The 19,285-nt window shown below is 32.7% G+C and overlaps 1 protein-coding gene and 1 pseudogene across 1 annotated transcript; both read right to left on the bottom strand.

The window, feature by feature from the left end:
* Positions 1-330: 330 nt before the first annotated feature.
* LOC107841206 lies at positions 331-1,942 on the bottom strand (annotated as a pseudogene).
* A 7,970-nt stretch (positions 1,943-9,912) lies between these two features.
* LOC124890512 (rRNA N6-adenosine-methyltransferase METTL5-like) lies at positions 9,913-18,032 on the bottom strand. Its single transcript, XM_047402338.1, has 9 exons — positions 17,862-18,032; positions 17,431-17,487; positions 16,838-16,935; positions 14,797-14,866; positions 14,309-14,357; positions 14,134-14,222; positions 13,954-14,001; positions 10,665-10,724; positions 9,913-10,525 (listed from the first exon to the last, which is right to left on the bottom strand). The coding sequence occupies exons 1-9, from the start codon at positions 17,919-17,921 to the stop codon at positions 10,415-10,417; spliced, it is 642 nt and encodes a 213-aa protein (XP_047258294.1). The 5' UTR covers positions 17,922-18,032; the 3' UTR covers positions 9,913-10,414.
* Between the last annotated feature and the right edge of the window lie 1,253 nt (positions 18,033-19,285).

The following is a 19,285-nucleotide window of genomic DNA, read 5'->3' as shown; positions in this document are numbered from 1 at the left end:
CAATGATGACATCGTGAGAATTTCCAATGATAATATGAAAGAAAATCCTGGGCGTCGCAAATATTTTGGAAACTTAAGTATAAAAGTCTGCAAATACTGAAGGTTAGCTACTGACGAAGGTATGTATATATCCTTCTGATTGATAGAAGTGCTGAAAGTCAAAGCGAGGTATCACAACTGAAATAGATCAACAATAAAATGGGGAAAATCATCCAATGTTGGCGAAGCAAGTTGTAGTACTCTCACTAACTTGAAATGCACAAACTCTTGCATTATTCTTGAGCTTGAGGGTTCTCGAATAAATAGAAGAGAACCCGACTTACTATCTGATTAGATTCTGATCGGACTCGGAAGATTGATTGAAAAATGTCTGGTTTGTTCACTTGGAGTTTGGTTGTCCATTATAACATTCACAAAATTTATGTTTCGAGCTTCTCTTAAGCAGAGTTCACGATCAAAACATGCATTCCACAAGCTTTTATTTTTCCATCAAAATTAACGTGGTCGATGAAAATTTTCTATCAATAAGGTCTTTTAGACATTCTTCTGCCACTTTTTCCATGCTTTTCATTTCGTCTACCTTCAGAAAACCCTCTGCTGCCCATAATTTCACAAGCTTACTCACAAAAATCAATTTATCCTCCAGGAAGATTGCAAAATATAGAAAGCACGCTCGTAGATGTTGTGTCAAGTGATGGTAACTCAAAGCCAACACTCTCATGCATTGGACTTCAAGATCTGTGCATACCACTGAACTTACATTCTCTGTAATACTTCTCCATTCATCCAATGCTTCACCAATTTTGGAAAGAAGTCCAGCAATAACAGCAATTGCTAGAGGTAATCCCCCGCATTTCAGAGCAATTTGTTTCCCAAGTTGTTCAAATGCAGGGGAAAAGCAATCTTTCACAAATACCTTTGCGTACTGTAAACACCAGCTTTCATCGGAATTCAAGAGGTGCATTTGATAAGGTGGCTTACCTGAACTAACATACTCAGCCACCTCCATATTCCGAGTAGTCATGAGTATTCGGCTTCCGTAGTTACAGTCTTTGAAACATAGTTTTATATCATCCCACACATCCTTAGCCCATATGTCATCAATGACAATCAAGTACCTCCTACCTTTTAGAAGCTTTTGCAATTGGTCTGGTAGTTGCCCATCATCTTGTTTCTCATGTGATCCATCAATCCTCACACTTTCACTGATAGAAGAAAGAAGGTCTAGTAGTACATTTCTCGCACAATACGCTTGTGTAACAGTAACTTTTGCATGAATGTCAAAGCGAGACACAATGAATGGATCACAGAAAAATTTTGTTAGCCAAAGTTGTCTTGCCAATGCCTCCAATACCTACAATGGAGACGACTTCTAGTTCACTTGATCCTCCAGCAAGTTGATCCTGCATCATCTCGAATTCATTTTCACGTCCAACCATCATATTCTCAGGCTCTAAGGCATGTTGAGATGTACTGGCCAGAGTCAAATTTTGTGCTTTCCACTTGACTTTGATGTTGGCATATCTGTTCTCCATTTCCATCCACTTGTTCATCATGGAAGCAATATCTCCTATTGGTAGTTTTAAGAGTATACGACGATTTAGAAAATCTATTCTTTGTGTACTTGCCTCTTTAGCTGTGGAAACACTTCCCAACTCTGTGTCAACCATATCTTGTGTTTTGTATGCTAGCTGGATGATTTCAACTTCCAAGCTTGTCAACGCCTCAAGATCGCCAATTATATTGGAGAATTTCTCCATAATAGCTCTAATGGAATCAAGCTTTTTATAGCATGATTGCAAATTACATCCAGTCACTTGCATTGACTGCTGGATGATGTTCATAAGAGAAGTAATAGCACCATAAGCCATGTGATGCAATTGGGAATGTCTGCTTAAAAAAGAGGCAGAATGACTTTCTGTATATTAGTAATTTCTCAATATAATAATAAAGTGCAAAAGTCTTTCTCTTTTTTCCCATCCGGCATCCAATACCCATATTGGAGGCTGACTAAATTTAAATTCATGCCTGGAAGTAAGACCACTCCGTACCTCGCCGACTTGAACCTAGACCTCTGATAAAGGAGGAAGAACTTAGCACTCCACCACAACCCTTGCTGGTTAAGGTCTTTCTTTTATTTCTTGAGTTGTTAGGACTATAATATCAACTCACAAATCATTAAATATTATAGACATCTTTTCTTTTCTTTTGTTAAATATTATTTTGTTAATACTATCAGTACATTATTAAGTAAACTAGTTTGACCATACGTATCTCGCACGTGTAACGTTTGATTATTTAAAATTAAATTATCATTTTTATTGTGGAGATTTTTAATGAAGTGTAAATAGTTCAAATCACTTTTAAAATATCTTTCACACTTTAATTTATCATCACTTTTGTGTTTGTCATGCCGTTACTGTCAGAGGCTAAGAGAGATGCATCAATTTAAATTTTGAACCATATTTGTGGTACGATTATTTTTTTAAATTCTATATTTAAAATATTTTGTTGTTTTTAAAATCAAATCTTTATAAAATCATTGATTGCATTCTTATTATGTAAAACTTATAAAAATTTGGTACTTATTAAATTTTTCTTATTCTAACGCTTTTATATTTATTACTAAATTTTTCGAATCTACTTAGAATCAAATTTAGTTGATTTAGAATATTTAAATTAATAATAAAAGCATTAGTTGTCATTAATTATGATGACTTCTAATAAGGAAACGTTTTTCCATAAATATATTTAATTAATTTTCAACTCTTAACTATTAAAAAAATAGTGAAATAAAATTAAATTATTTTGTCTATTTCAGAGATTTTTAATGAAGTGTAAAAAGTTCATATCACTTTTAAAATATCCTTCACACTTTAATATATCATTGCTATTGCGTTTGTCATGCATACCCTTTTCCCTTGCTGCCAAGGACTAAGAAAGACACATCAATTTGAATCATATTTCTGGTACAATTATTTTTCTTTTTATTCTATATTTAAAATATTTTCTTTTTTTTTAAATTTAAATCTTTTCAAAGTCATTGATTACATTCTTATTACGTAAAACTTATAAAAATTTGCTACTTATTAAATTTTTCTTATTCTAATACTTTTATATTTATTTCTAGATTTTTCAAATTTTCTTAAAATCAAATGTAGTAACTCTTAAATTAATGAAAAATCATTAGTTGTAATTAATTATAATGATTTCTAATAAGAAAAGATTTTACCATAAATATATTCAATTAATTTTCATCTCTTGAATATTAGCAGAAAAATAGTGAAAAGACGATTTTGTCTAAAGCAAAAACTTTTAATGAAGGTCAAAAAGCTCAAACAATATTTCTAAGGTCCTTCACACTTTTAATATAGATATAGATTATAGATTATAACTTTTAATATAGATATAGATTGTAGATACAGATATAGATTATATATACATATATATGTATGTATGTATGTATGTATGTATGTATGTATGTGATAGGTTCCTTTAATATCGAGTAAAGATTTTAAAGTGAGATCGCCTAAAGAGCAAGAGTTACTAAAATTGCCCTTGAACAGCTTTCCCAAGAGTTACAAGAACCCTAACTTTTGAGATGAAAAGAGAAAAGAGAAGTTTGTTGATATTTCTTAGTCCACAAATACTGCTTACAATTGAGAATGCAATTGTTGCTTTATACAGGAGAATTTTCAGAAGTTAGTTATAACTAACTTTCATCTGCTCCAACAACTTTGGCTAACTCCCTTTGTCATGTGCTAGTCATGTGACTATTTAATTCCTAATTACAATTGGTTAAATTGGAAAGAAAATTACAAAAATCACTAGAGTTGTAACAATATGTATATATAATCTCTCTCACTCTCTCTCTCTGTCTATATATATACTAGTCTCAGTATACGCGCTCCGCACGTGTACTTTATTTCAATGAGTTCAATTTAATAAAATGACTTCGATGTCTATCTTTTGGCAAGAAGAAGTTTGTAGTTATTTAACTAATAAATTTAGAAACCACTTTGAAGCAGCTATTAGTATTTGACTAAGTTTTTAAAGTGTTTTTAAATGTATTTTTCTCAAAAATACTTTTAGAACAAAATTACATTTAGAAAAGTGATTTGAACTTTTTGTCCTTCATTAGAAAACACTTCTTTAGACAAAACTGTCTTTTCACTATTTTCTAAATGAAAAATAGTGAAAAGACTTCTATAATTATTTAGACAATTATAACTATTAGAAAATATTTTCAAAAAATATTACGAATCTTTCACTATTTTGTCCTTCATTAGAAAACACTCCGTTGGACAAAATTATCTTTTCACTATTTCAAAATATATTCCTAAAATAGGATAGAAAAAATACTCCTAAAATAGGACTCTATTAAGAAAATACTTCTATAAATATTGAGATGCACATTAAACTACCGAAGAAATCGGTTTACTCATTGAAAAAATATGATGCTCCTCCAACTTGATTCGGAACAACATATCTTGCATTTATATCTCTATTTTGAGAATTTTTTTGTATAAAGGTTAAGTTTAGTTGTATTATTTTGATATCTCTATTATTGTATTATTTTGTTATACTTCACAGGTGGTACATGAGTGTCAGACAACTTTAAGAAGATTTTTGTGTAAAGGTTAGATTTAATTATATTGTTTTGATGTCTCTATCACCGTATTGTTTTGTTGCAGTTTACAAGTGGTAGATGAATGTCGATCAACTTTGATAAATTTTTTTGATAAGGTTAGTTTTAATTAAATATATCTCTAAAAGATGTTGAATTTAATTATTGTATTTATCTTTATTATTTAAACAAATATCTTATTTAGTGCAACGTTTGAACTCAATAAAGTGAATTACACGCACGAGGCGCGTACACCTAAACTAGTACATATATATATATATATATATATATATATATATATATAATCTATCTAATATATTAAAAGTGTGAAGGACCTTAATAATGTTGTTTGAACTTTTTGTCCTTCATTTGAAGACTTTGCAATAGACAAAATCATATTTTAACATTTTTTGTTCAATTAATAAATATATAAAAAGATATTATTAAGAACAAAAAATTCGGGTGAAAAAAAAATTCTATTAAAAACAGAATTCCTAACAAGTCGGCTAAAGGTTTTTTTTTAACCAAAAATAGAATTGCCAAGTATATGCGTACTTGGTTCAAGGTTTTCAACCAAAAATAGAATTCTTAAGTATATGCGTAAAGTTTTTATGTACGAGGTCGGCTCCTAAGTTAGTTATAAAACACGTTGTATTTTTATTTTTATTTTAAGATTTCAGAGTCAATTTAAGTTTTAGGATTATAAAAGTCAATTTAATTTTGTCATGAAAAAATCATTAGTTATCATTAATTAAAATGATTTCTAATAAGAAAAGATTTTATCATAAATATATTTAATTAATTTTTATCTCTTAAATATTAGAAAAAGAAATAGCAAAAAGACAATTTTATCTAAAGTAAAAAACTTTTAATAAATGGCAAAAAGTTCAAAAAATAATTCTAAGGTCCTTCACACTTTTAATATATTATAGATTATAGATTATAGATTATAAATTATAGATTATAGATTATAGATTATAGATATAGATATAGATATAGATATAGATATAGATATAGATATAGATATAGATATAATATATATTAAAAGTGTGAAGAGCTTTAGAAATGTTATTTGAACTTTTTATCTTTCATTAAATGTCCTTGTTTTGGACAAAATCGTCTTTTTACTATTTTGTTCTTAATATTTAAGAGTTGAAAATTAATTAAATATATTTATGGTAAACCTTTCCTTATTAGAAGTCATTTTTTCATTTAATGTAAGAGTTGAAAAATAATTAAATATATTTATGGTAAAATCTTTTCATATTAGAAGTCATCAAAATTAATGACAACTAATATGTGTTTCATTAGTTTAAGGATTCTAAATCTACTAAATTTGACTTTTAAAAAAATTAAATAATTTAAAAATAAATATAAAACTATTAGAATAAGAAAAATTTAAGAAGTATCAGATTTTTAAAAGCTTTAAGTACGTAATAAGAATGTAATCAATGATTTTATAAATGTTTGACTTTAAAAAGAAGGAAAGATTTTAAATATTAAAAAAAATAATCATAATACAAATATGATCCAAATTGATGCATCTCTCTTAGTCTGTGGCAACAAGGAAAAGAGGTATGCAAAAGCAAAAGTGATGATCCTATATAAAAAAAGTGAGAATAGAAGGTACTTTAATTATGATACTTAATTCAAGTAAGGAAAGAAATTCCAAATTGATTGAAATTCTAAAATTTAGAATTTGTTCAAATAATGAAAATTTCAATAACAAAAAATTATTAGGACAAAAATCTAACTTTTAATTTTATTTAGTTTAAGTAAAAGTTTAGCTATCTATCATAAAAAAAAATTTGGAGAAGAAAAGGCTTTAAAAAAAAATACTCGTAGGACTTTTTCTCTTTTAAAATTGTATCTTTTTTAAAAGAAATTAATTCCTAATATCCAACTTTTCTTTAAGGTGTCATAAATTTTTTCCTAATATTTAGGAATAATAATTTTTCTACTATTTATAGTTTTCTTTTTCAACGACTTCATGCCTTACTTTTCAATATTATTTTAGGAGTTTACAAAATTTCCCATATTAAAAAGAAATTGAAAAATGATTTTTTCTACTACAAAAACTTTTATTGGAGGATAAAAAGTTCAAATAACATTTCTAAACACCTTCACTTTTTTAATGTAACTAGTTTAGTTACACGTGCAACACTTTTGATTATTTAAAATTAAACGATTTTATCTATTATGAAGGTTTTTAATGAAGTGCAAAAAGTTCAAAGCATATTTTTTTATTGTAAGCACATTATATTTTACCACCAGAAGTTTCAAGTGGTTAATGGGTTTAATATATTCTAGACATAGATATAGATTTATAGACTTTTTAAATCTTCTTAAAATCAAATTTAATTGATTTAAAATTCTTAAATTAATGAAAAAAAATAGTTGTATAAGAATAAGTTTTATCATAAATATATTTAATTAATTTTTAACTCTTAAATATTAGAAAAAAATAGTGAAAAGAAGATTTTGTCTAAAACTAGGACGTTTAATGAAAGGCAAAAAGTTCAAATAACATTTCTAAAACCCTTCACACTTTTAATATATAATAGATATAGATATAGATTATTGATATAGATATAGATTATTTATTATAGATTATAGATTATAGATATATATTATAGATAGATTATAGATATAGATTATAGATATAAATATAAATTATATATATAGATTATAGATATAGACAGGGGCGGAGCTACCCTTTGCCGAGGGGGTTCATCCGAACTCCCTTCGGCGAAAAATTATCCTTCGGTTAGTTCAGATGTTCACTTATGAACCCCTCTAATGAAAATTCTGGTTCCGCCACTAAATATAAATATAGATTATAGATAAATATGATATTGAAATATATGAAAACATATGTTCACTTATTTTCTAATAGTTTATATGAAAATTATATCAACACATTGGATATACGACCTAAAGAAAACATAACATAAAATAATGTTGTTTATTATGAAATTAAAAGAAATTAAAAGTTTTGGTTCGGAGATTATTTGGAGGGGTCAGGGATGGAGCTAAAAGATTTGTTAAAAGTTGAAATGGTAGTGTGATGAACATTTTAAAAACTTACACAAGTATTTCATTAAAAGAATTGATTCCAGGTAAATTTTATTTTTACTAGAATTTATACAATCAATATCTTAAAATTCATGTCCAACGACAAAGAGATATCGATTGTATAAATGCCCCCGTACCTACAATTCTTTTATGAAACTAAAGAAATGAAATATTTCAGGTGTGTTTTTACTTTTATTACAAAAAGAATTAAATTCGATTAGAGATCATATAAATTTTGTTTTCAGGAGAATCAATAGTGTGGTCAATGCCTTGATGGTAAAGATACTCAACCGCTTAACAAGCCTCAGTTGTCATCATCATGTCGATTTTTCTTAGAGATTTAAGAACAAAAACAGAGTTATAATCTTTCACAGTGTGAACCACACATCTTTCTTAAGAAACTACCCTTTGAAAATCTATATTCATTTTTAATTTTCCCACTAATCTTGAATTTTTCTATGCCAATGATGCATAATTAATTTAATCCCACATTGCACCCATAGGTGATAGGCCATATTGCATCTTGGCTTCTTTTTAATAATCATTTATTTAAGTTCATAAAACAAGTTGCTCATTTCATGATCGACTTAAATCTTAAATAATGCCAAAACTTACATTTTGGTTCATAAGTCAAACCTTTCGCACTTTCTATAAGGGAAAAAACACTTAAAAGATGTGATTGGGTAAATGAAATTCCTTTATTCTTGACGGGAGGTCTCAACTTCGAACATAAATGAGATTCCTTTATTCCTTTATCCTCAACCTTGAAAATGAAGAATTTCTTCTAAAGAGCGTCTCTTTATAATGAACCCAATAATGGAGGAAATCCCATCAAGTCGGACTAGTGGATATCGAATATTGAATAATGACCAAAATAATTAAAGAAAACTTCAGGAGCAAAGAATAAGTATAGTAGGTTAGAACTTGAAATGTGTTTTTATTCAATGTCTAAGATGGCAAAGTTCAGCGTGGTGGGTGGGGAAAATCGAATGGTTATACCAAAAAGAAAGTGGGAGATACGAGACTCGTAGGACTGGTAAGTTGAAAACTAAACAGATTAAAGTTTCATCCCAAGTTTAAACGAACGTAACTCAGTTATAAGTTGATCACCTAGTCAACCTTGTGTTATTTTATGTTGTCACCTATGTACTTCTTCAATAACTATGCAAGAAGTACGGATTAAAGTGAATCAACAAAAAGTTTTTTTTACGTGAAAACACTCCTCTCCGAGGAGCGAAAAAATTGCCAAACAAGAAACACAACTAGGCGTGCCCCTCTTTTTTGTTCTTCTTTTGCTTTCAGGGGGGTTAAATCAGGGGCAACTCAATATATCCAATGGCCTAAAGCAAAATTTCAAAACGAGGTATTAATTTTTATAGCTATTATTTGAGATGCAAAGATATGAATAAAATTGTTTTATAATGAACTTCTCCCAATAATTTCTTTTCAATTGATTACATACCTAATTCATTCAATTTCTCCAAAAACTTTGTTGATTGTAAGATTTTATCAATTTTAGTTTTAAAAAGTTTCAACTAAGACATGTTTTTATGTCAACTCTATAAGCACTATACACATTTGAAGAATAATACTGAAATCTTTGTATTGTCTTGAAATATTACTTACCTTTCTACTACTTTTCATGTTCATCAGGCAAAATAAATATAACATATAGATTACAAGGTTATCCTATTTATTACTTTTTTTTTAATAATTGAGCATTATTAAGAAGAGCATTCTTTAATGTTAAAGATAAAGTTGGAAATAATTATCAATTTTAGTCTTGAATTTTTAAAGTGATAATTCTTTTGAGATAAAATAATATTAAAATAAAATAAAAAATACTGAACAGTACTCAATATTTTGTAAGAGAAAAAATCTAGAAAACAATAAACATATAATTGCTAAAACTACGGCCCCCAAACTCTTAGCCTTGGTGGCTTCATGCTGAAGCCGACCCTGGGTTGAACAAGCTTATAAAGCAAAATATGTGGTGTTACCTCTCTTTTTCAAATATACTTATTAAAAGAATTCATGAAAAAGTAATACGTAGCCCAAATATAAGGGGTGAAACTGTTTACTCACACTAAACAACCATTTGAGTTATCTGCTAGATCTGTATTTTTATTTCTCATTCTGCTCCTAATTATTTTTAACCCTAAATTAGTCTTAAGGTGCTTAGTATGAAGGAAAATATATCCCACGAAAAATAAAACCTAAAATAAGTGATTTTTTTACTCGAATATTTAGTAAGTAGAAAAATATTATGACGAGCATTTACATCATTCAATGTAATAAACTATGGGGTTTGGGGCTTGGCGTGCAACAGCTGCAGTGGTGTGGAGTGGCTGTGTGACCAGGTTTGGTTCACGTCCATGCGGGAGGGGTGGTTGCTTGCAGGGGGAGGGAGTAGGTGCAGGGAGAATGTGTAAGGGTAGGTGTGTGGGTTGAATGAAGGGGTTAGGATATTTTGGGCTTGTAAATGTGCTGGTGGAATTTTAGGATCAAAAAGTAACAAAATCAAACTCAACAAGGCACCCTTCTCCACTTAAATATCAGACTTAGTTCGTTTGGCACAAGTCCCTCAACCTTCGATAATTGAATAGAACTAAGCCCCTGAGGCCAAAGTAGTTTGCAGATGCACACATGGTTCAAAATACTCTTACTTCCTTTAAATATCGTCGTCTCAGTAGACTTACTATTTTCATAATACTACAGAGATCTTTCTTGCGTTCTTTGAGGAACAAAACGCCAGAGGTCCACAGCAATGTCGACCTCCTTTTTCTTGTGAAATATGTACAGTTGTGGCACATCATACCGAAGCTGCAATTGAGAGAGATAAAGGCAAAAAACATTCATGAGCCTACACCGAAGAATTTCACTTAACGCCACTAGCATATAAATGCTGAATTTGTTCGTTTCGATACTTAAAAACTGATAGCGGAATGAGAAAAATACGTACCTCGCATATAACTTCAGCACTTCTTGCATTATAATCTCGCAAGGCTGCTCTTTTCACATGCTGTTAGAGCATACACAAATGCCAAATCACGTTCTAGATCAGAGCACTCGTGCACTAAAATAGAGGCACACATTGTATGCAATTTTACACGTGTGACGAAAAATTATACAACAACAACATACTCAGTATATTCCCACCAAGTGGGGTCTCGGGAGGGTAAGTGTAAAACAATCTAAGATAAGGAATAGCAAAAGAACCAAGATACAACAGAAATTAACATATTCAATAATACCATAAACAAGATACTCCAAGTAACACACCAAAAGATACAACATCCTAAATTCAGACTAACCTTCTACTCTAATCCGTCTCCTCCACAACTTCCTATCTAGGGTCATGTCCTCGATAAGTTGGAGTTGCTCCATGTCATGTCTAATCACCTCCCTCCAATATTTCTTCGGTCTACCTCTACCTCGCTTGAAGCCATCCCTAGCCAACCTCTCAGATCTCCGCACTGGGGCATTCGTGCTCCTCTACATCACATGAATAAACCATCTCAACCTCGCTTCCCTCATCTTAGCTTCCACCGAAGCCACTCCCATTTTATCTCGAATAACCTCATTTCTAATCCTATCTTTCCTAGTACAACCACACATCGATCGAAGAATTCTCATCTCCGCCGCCTTCATCTTTTAGATGTGGGTCTTCTTAACAAGCCAACACTTCGCCCCATACAACAAAGCGATCTAACCACCACTCTGTAAAACTTGCCTTTAAGTTTGGGAGGTACCTTTTTGTCACACAAGATTCTGGAGGCAAGCCTCCATTTCATCCACCTTACCCCAATCCGATGAGTGATATCTTCGTTAATCTCTCCATTCTCCTGAATCACAAACTCCAGATACTTAAAACTGTCTCTCTTACAAATAGAATGAGTGTCAAGCTTAACAACCACATCGGACTCATGAGACACCTCGCTAAACTTACACTCCAAATATTCCGTCTTAGATCTACTCAACCTAAATCCTTTAGACTCAAAGAGTTCTCATCCAAACGTCCAATTAAGCATTAACTCCACTACGTATCTCATCAATCAAGACTACATCATCCGCAAAAAGCAAACAATAAGGTACCTCACCTTGAATGTGCCGCGTCAAAACATCCATTACCAAGGCAAAAAGAAACGGACTAAGCGTCGATCCTTGATGTAACCCCATCAAGAAAAATTATAACATCATAAAACAACGCAAAATGTCTAGTGCGAAGAAATCTAGAGGAATCGTAAATGCTTATGAGCAAGAACCAAATACTTGCATAAGCAAAGTAACCAATCATGCTAGAAATCAATGAGTTAATATTGGGACCCAAAGTTGTAGGCATGTAGCCTAGTGGACACTGGTTAATAAAGTGGGATGAAAACAATGGAGACCAGCTAAACACTAAATGCTATGTCAAATTTTCTCATCTGCTCAAATCATGTGCTCAGATAACTCGATACATGCACTAGTCACAAAGCTGATCCGAGCACCAATGTTTTAAAAAAGGATCTAATTTTGGATGAAACAGCATTGTCTCAATGCAGCTTTCCTTTCCCCGAATATATAATCTGTCAGCCTCCTTTCACTAATGTGCCAACTTCTTTAACTTTCCACTTCGAAAATCATAGACTTTGTTCATTCCCCTCTTCCTCAATGCCAGAAGCTAACTTAAGGTTCCATCAATTTTGGAACAACAACAAACCCATAGTAATTCCACAAGTAGAGTCTGGGGAGAATAGAGTATACACAGATCTTACCCCTACCTTGCAAAGATAGAGATACAAAAGGTTCCAATAATTTCAGAAACATAGAGATACAAAAGGTTCCAATAATTTCAGAAACACCAACAACAATTATTTCAAAGGCAATTGATACCTCCTCAAATGAATATTGTATGTTGAAGACACCCAAGGGTGTGGCCTAGTTGTCAATGAAGTGGTTGGGAACCATGAGGTCTGAAGACAAAAACACTATATTTATTCCTATGTCCTAGCACTAGCATTGGTGGACAAAGTTACCCAGTACCTGTTACTGATGGGAAGTAGCAGGTATTTAGTGGAATTAGTCGAGGTGCGCAAGCTGGCCTGGGCACCAAGGTTATCTCGAAAAAAGAAAAAGAAAAAAGGACTACCGTATGTTGATAGCGTTTCATATAATAGGTTTCCTTCTTCCCTTCTGATACAATACTAAGTGTGTATCAAGAGATTCCAACCAACACAAAAACAACAACATGAACAACAAAGTGCTAGTGAATCGAAAATGGCCACACACGGCTTCACTGGGCTTGCAACACTTGTTTGAGCTAGAAAGTGAGTTTAACAACAAGAACAACAAAGACAATATTGCTAGTGAATCGAAAGAGCCCCACACGGCTTCACTAGACTTTTATATTCAACAACACAATGTTAACAAGATTTACAAAGAAAGAGATAGAAACTTGACACACAATATTCATTAATCTAAGAACCCTAACAAGAGAAAGGACCCTAAGACTAATAAATATCAATACCAAGTTCTTACGTGGACCAAGAGGAACTCAAAGAACCCCAAGAACCTAGTTTCTAGCCAAGACACAACACTAGTATCACTCTACTAGTGAGAATTCGGTTTTGGCCTCTCCAAATGAGAAAGAAAAGTAAAAAATTTACAAGTCTTTTGTTTCTTGAATAATAGGAATGAACTAAAGCAAGACTAGGCCTATTAAATGGCTTATATAGTCACTTAGAAAGGAGGGACAAAGACCAAAATACCCTTGGCATTTAAGTGGGTGGGTTTGGGGTGTCTTGGTGGGCCTCTTCACATTTTATTAAATATAGGCCCTTAGATGGGCTCACAAGGGCCTCACACATGGCCAAGAATGTGAACAAGGCTAGGAGTCGTTGCAACTCACGTGCTTGGCTTCGTGTGAAAGGTCTCGAGCTAGGAATTCCCGTATCACCTTCCCCATCCACCCTCACCCTAACCCACAACAAAGTAAACCAAAAGTATACTGGTTTTTAGTTATAAATGGTAAATCTAAGCTTCTTTATTTGTTAGTTTTGAGCTAGAAAGAATAAACTCAGCATTCAGTATAATAGTTGAACATTCAGATAGCTGATTGATTAACTCAGCAACTTTTCTTCTTTTTTGTTTTGTTTTGTTTTTATCAAGAAGTGACAGCAACTTAATTTAAGTCGGCATGATTTATGAGCACCACAAACTCAAGAAAGTTCATATTTAAGTTAGTTGGAAGACAGTATGGAAGAACTTACTTCTCTAGTTGTGGTCTTATGTAAGGAATAAACTGCTTGAGAAGCAACCTGATACGTTAATAAAACCACACATTAATCTTGGAAAAGAAGAGGACAAAAAGCCAATGCAAAGCACAAAACAGAATATCGAGCAAATAATATAAAACCTGGATACCAATTATATGGAGAGCACCACCGTACCTTCATCGCCAAAGAGAGAAAGTTCATGTCAGCGCCTTTCCTCCGTGTTCCAAAAGGCGGATTCATAACTACTGTTTCAACGATCTGACCTACACATAGTGAAATGATCAATGAGTCATGAGAAAGATATTGTTCTTCCGGGCTGAATAGTAAATAGCGAGGCGAAAAAAGATACCTCTCCAATTTAAGCTGTTGATGTCGCATTGAATAAAATCCATGTCTAGCTGCAGATGAAATAGTTCAAGAAATGAATGAAACACGTATTAGCAAAAGTGAGATTATACATGGAAGGCTATATGTATCAATCAAAACCAATGTATAAAGACCCTGTGTTAAACGCTTTTGCAACCTTGCAACTGAAAAAGGAAAACACACAAAAAGGCAAAAAGTGTTACTCCCTCCGTTTCAATTTGTTTGTCTTACTTTCCTTTGTAATCCATTTCGAAAGGAATGCCTATTTCCTATTTTGGCAACTCTTTAAGTTCAACTTTACACGTAACATAATTAAAACTACAAGATTAAAGGACATTTCGGTACATTCTATATATCTTTAGTCTAAACCTATAAGATTCAAAAGTCTTCTTTATTTTCTTAAATTCCGTGTCAAGTCAAAACTAGACAAAAAAATTTAAATGGAGGGATTATCAAATAAAAGAATAATACCTCAAGCTCGTTGGCATTTTCATATGCAATCTCAAGAGACTCAGCATCAATATCAAGCCCAATAATACTTCTGATCACAAAAAAAGACTATGTAAAGATCAAGCACATATAGGGAACCATGGCAATCCAAGGGAAGGCTCTATTGCATGCAAAAGGGTGGTCAGTCTAACATCCTTCACCGGAACAGTGTATATAGGTCCAATATCAATTTTATACATACATATTAGGTCTTGAATACCCTTAGCAACATTCTTAACTTCAACAATGGTTGGGGTAGAGGTAGGCCGAAGAAATATTGGAGGGAGGTGATTAGGCATGATATGGAGCAGTTACAGCTTACGGAGGACATGACCCTTGATAGGAATGTATGGAGGAGGCGGATTAGGGTAGACGGTTAGGGGGTGGGAGTGCGTCGGTAACAGTAGGGAAGTGTTCTTTATTTGTGTTTGAAGTTTCTTGTTCGTGGTGTTGAGTGCTGCTTATGGTTTCGGATGTATAGTTTTAGTATTATCCAGTGGATCTAGTATTATCTTGTGGCTAGCATTGTTAGTTTATATACATTTATGTTTTGTGTTTGTTATATTGCTATTGGTTCTAAGCCGGGAATCTATCAAAAACAGCCTCTCTAGTTCACCTGAGGTAGTGGTATAGACTGCGTACACTCTACCCTCCCCAGACCCCACTAGGTGGGAATACACCGGGTATGTCGTTGTTGTTATTGTTGTATCTTACTTTCCTAATTAGTCCATTAAAGAAAGAATGTCTTTTTCCTTTTTTTGGCACATCTTTCGTTTCTGAATTTTACAAGGGTGGGATGGATGATGAGGATGTCTTTTACCGTATCGGGGTGGGATGGATGAGTGTTGTCTGATAAGAAGGTGCCGTCCAAGCTTAAAGGAAAATTTTATAGGGTGACAGTCCGCCCAGCCATGTTGTATGTAGCAGAGTGTTGGCCAGTCAAGAACTCTCACATTTAGAAATTGAAGGTGGCGGAAATGCGGATGTTGCGTTGGATATGTGGGCTTACTAGGGGTGATGGAGTTCGGAATGAAACTATCCAAGAAAAGGTTGGAGTGGCTTCGGTGGAGGACAAGATGCGGGAGGTTCGTTTGAGATAGTTCGGACACGTGATGAGGAGGGGCACGGAGGCACCGGTTTGTAGGTGTGAGGGGCTTGCTTTGGATGGTTTCAGACAGAGCAGGGGTAGACCGAAGAAGTACTGGAGAGAGGTGATTAGGCAGGACATGGAGCAGTTACGGCTTACTGAGGACATGACCCTAGATAGAAAGATCTGGAGGACGCGTATTAGCATGGAAGGCTAGTGCCATTTTGGGTAGGTAGGGTAGGGCATTACTTGGTGGGTTTAGTATTCTTATTATCATTTCTTGTTGCTTGCAGTATAACGATTGTTTACTAGTCTTTGTTTACTCTTTCCCTGGATGTGGCGTCTCTATGTTTTGTCTTGTTCCAGATTTTTTGGTATGACTTTGATTACTATTCCTTGTCTTGAGCTGGGGGTCTATCGAAAACAGCCTTGCTACTTCCCCGGGAGTAGTGGTATGGACTGCGCACATCTTACCCTCCCCAGACCTCACTATGTGGGAATACACTGGGTTTGTTTGTTGTTGTTTGTTGCTGTATCTTTTATTTCTGAATTTCCACGTGGCATGCTTAAGACAACAAGATTAAAGCGCATTTTGTTATCCTAAATATCTTTAATTTAAAACCATAAGATTCAAAAATCAAATCAAATCAAAATGAAACTAGACAAACAAATTGAAACCAAAGGAGTATTTATCATCTCCAAGCATCAGTAAAGTTCATTAAACAGAAAGAGACTTTTTTTATACGGACTAAAAAGGAAAGTAAGTTAAACAAATTGAAACTTATGGAGTATACATTAAATATTTAAATCTTGAACCCCCTTAGCGAAATTCCTGACTTCGACAATTCTTGGGTGTACAAAGATCATATATATTATCTCCACACAACAGTAAATTTTAACAAAAGAAACAAAATCCAGAGAGAGCTATGAACATACTCAGCTCCCAAAAGACCAGCAGCAAGGCCTAATGTACCACAACCACATCCGAAATCTGCAACCACCTTACTGTTCACATCCTCAAATGAATTCTCAGCCTAAAAAGATCAAATGTTTTATACGGAACCCAAAAATTTAATAACAAAGATACCCTTTTAACAAAACTTAGGGGGCATTTTGGCCATGAACTTCTTTTAGTTTTTTTGGGGATTGAACTCCGAAAACAGGTCTGACATAAAATTCCGGAATTTGAAAATCGCCAAAAAGAAAGCTTTTCACCTTTTCTCTCTCCAATTTACTCACAAAAATAAACAAGTTGCTTACACTTTCAGAAACAACTCTCTGCCTCCACGGTCTGCATACACTCTACCCTCCCTGGACCCTACTTGTGGAATTTCACCAGGCATGTTATTGTTGTTGTTGGAACTCCAATTTGTATACATGGATGAACACAATTCCAATTCTCAAATACCATTTTTCATTTTAAAAACAAAAACAACATTTTCCAAATTTCTCGATATTCATGACCAAACACCCCCTTGAAAGAAAAACATAGAAAAGGCTGGGACTATATAGCCATATAGAGAATTTACAGTGTAAAGCATACGAGAAGCAATGTGGGGTCCAGTAGGATATTGTTCTAGCTCAATCTGCAGAAAAAAGAACAATTTTTTACTAGTAATCAAGAATCACAAAATTGGAAAATAAAGTGAAAAAAGAGCATTATTTTTACTAAAATTAGTCATCAAGAATCACAAATATTGGAAAATAAAGTGCATAAAGAACATATTTTTACTAAATTAGTAATAAAGAATCACAAAATTGACAAATAAAGTGCAAAAAGAACATTACTTTTACTAAAATTAGTAATCAAGAATCACAAAAACTGGAAAATAAAGTGCAAAAAGAACATTATTTTTACTAAAATTAGTAATCAAGAATCACAAAAAAATTGGAAATAAAGCACATAAAGATGTATATTTAATTACAGAGAATTATATGGAAAAAAAAAAAAAGAGTTAACCTTTGGATTGGAGAATTGTTGAAGAGAACCAAGAAGACTTTCTAATTGTTTCAGCTTCATCTTCTTTCACTTTGATTTGATGACTGCTAAAGCTTTCTACTCTGTGTGTGTGAAAAGAGGAGAGAGAGAGTGTTTTTGTTATGTTTGTATGGAATTGAAGGAGAGAGAGAGAGAGTGTGTTTTTGTTATGCTTGTATGGACTTGAAAATCCCTAAGCCCAAGATTGCAAAACTAGCCCAATACATTTGTACAAGTGGCCCACAATTTGTGAGGAAATTGCACCAAGTGTGTCCATAGAGCGACAAAGTTTAGAAAATTCCTGACATTTTATATAAGTATAAATAACATAAGTACCAATTCTTTGGAAGTAATTACATTCTATTCCACTTTTTAATTACTTTAATATCTCTTCCTATTAATATACATAAAATAGTCGACATATACATAGTATTCTGTGTATATGTTAGAATTTTGTAATATGTTTAGGGAGTTGAGATTTTTTGTAATATTGGAAACATAAGTTGTATATTTGTGTAATTTTTAGTTTATATAATTACTGAAAATTTCGATGTTGGATCTGCCGAAATACATAATTAGCTTCCAATACATCCAACGAAGATACATTTTTTCCTTAGTAAAGATACGTAATTAGTTCCCGACACATTTTTTTTCCAGATTTTGGGTCTGTTGAGATACATAATTGATACCAAACTCCCTAAAAACACAACAACACAAACACAAAAATCAGTCCACTAGTTCAAGAACTATGGACCCTTTTGATGACCTCTCTCGGATTCGCAAGAATAACAAGAAGGGAAGTGATATCAAGAGTAAAACACACTAAAACAGCAACAACACTGGAGGTCATATTTGTGCAGTTTTGAATAGTTAAAAGTCATATTTGTGTACTGTCAAAGTTTAAGGCCAAAATTATAATTTGGTGTCAAGTTTAGGATCATTTTTATGTATTAACACCTATTTATCGGTATTTCAAAGTTTCTGCATCATATCAAAAGGAATTTGTTGATCAACCAACAAATGAGAAGTTTTCAATCTCCTTACTTGTAACCAGCATCTAGAAAAGATCCAAAGCTAACCTTCCAAACATTTAGAACAAGCAACACAAAAATCCACAGAAATTGGAATTTCTAAACGTACACTAGAGCTTGAACTGCTAAATACAATATGTACAATCCATCTGCACTCATTTTGCGCCTCATGACAAAATTCTTGAAAGAAAAGGAAACCGAACAAAATTTCCATCAACACAACTGACTTATGAATTGACTTTCCTTTCGAGGACTGGCTAATCAGTGGAACACCTTTTAATAGGGTCGTTCAAAACCGAACCATATTCAATAAGCCAACTGCAAAATTGGTTTATTGGTGTTGGCTTATCGGATAAACGGTTGGTGGACGGATTC

The sequence above is a fragment of the Capsicum annuum genome, unplaced genomic scaffold (genome assembly GCF_002878395.1).
Source record: "Capsicum annuum cultivar UCD-10X-F1 unplaced genomic scaffold, UCD10Xv1.1 ctg1934, whole genome shotgun sequence".
NCBI classification, from domain to species: Eukaryota; Viridiplantae; Streptophyta; class Magnoliopsida; order Solanales; family Solanaceae; genus Capsicum; species Capsicum annuum.
The sequence above is the reverse complement of the archived record's forward strand: the minus strand, read 5'-3'. Positions and strand labels throughout refer to the sequence as shown.

Bases quoted from the DNA above. Each gene is read 5' to 3' on its own strand.
- LOC124890512 (XM_047402338.1), bottom strand. From the start codon at position 17,921: ATGAAGCTGAAACAATTAGAAAGTCTTCTTGGTTCTCTTCAACAATTC. The intron at 16,936-17,430 runs GTAAATTCTCTA...TGATCTTTTTAG, and splicing joins CTTCTCGTATGCTTTACACT to GCTGAGAATTCATTTGAGGA. The intron at 14,002-14,133 runs GTACGGTGGTGC...TTAACGTATCAG, and splicing joins TTCTCTCTTTGGCGATGAAG to GTTGCTTCTCAAGCAGTTTA.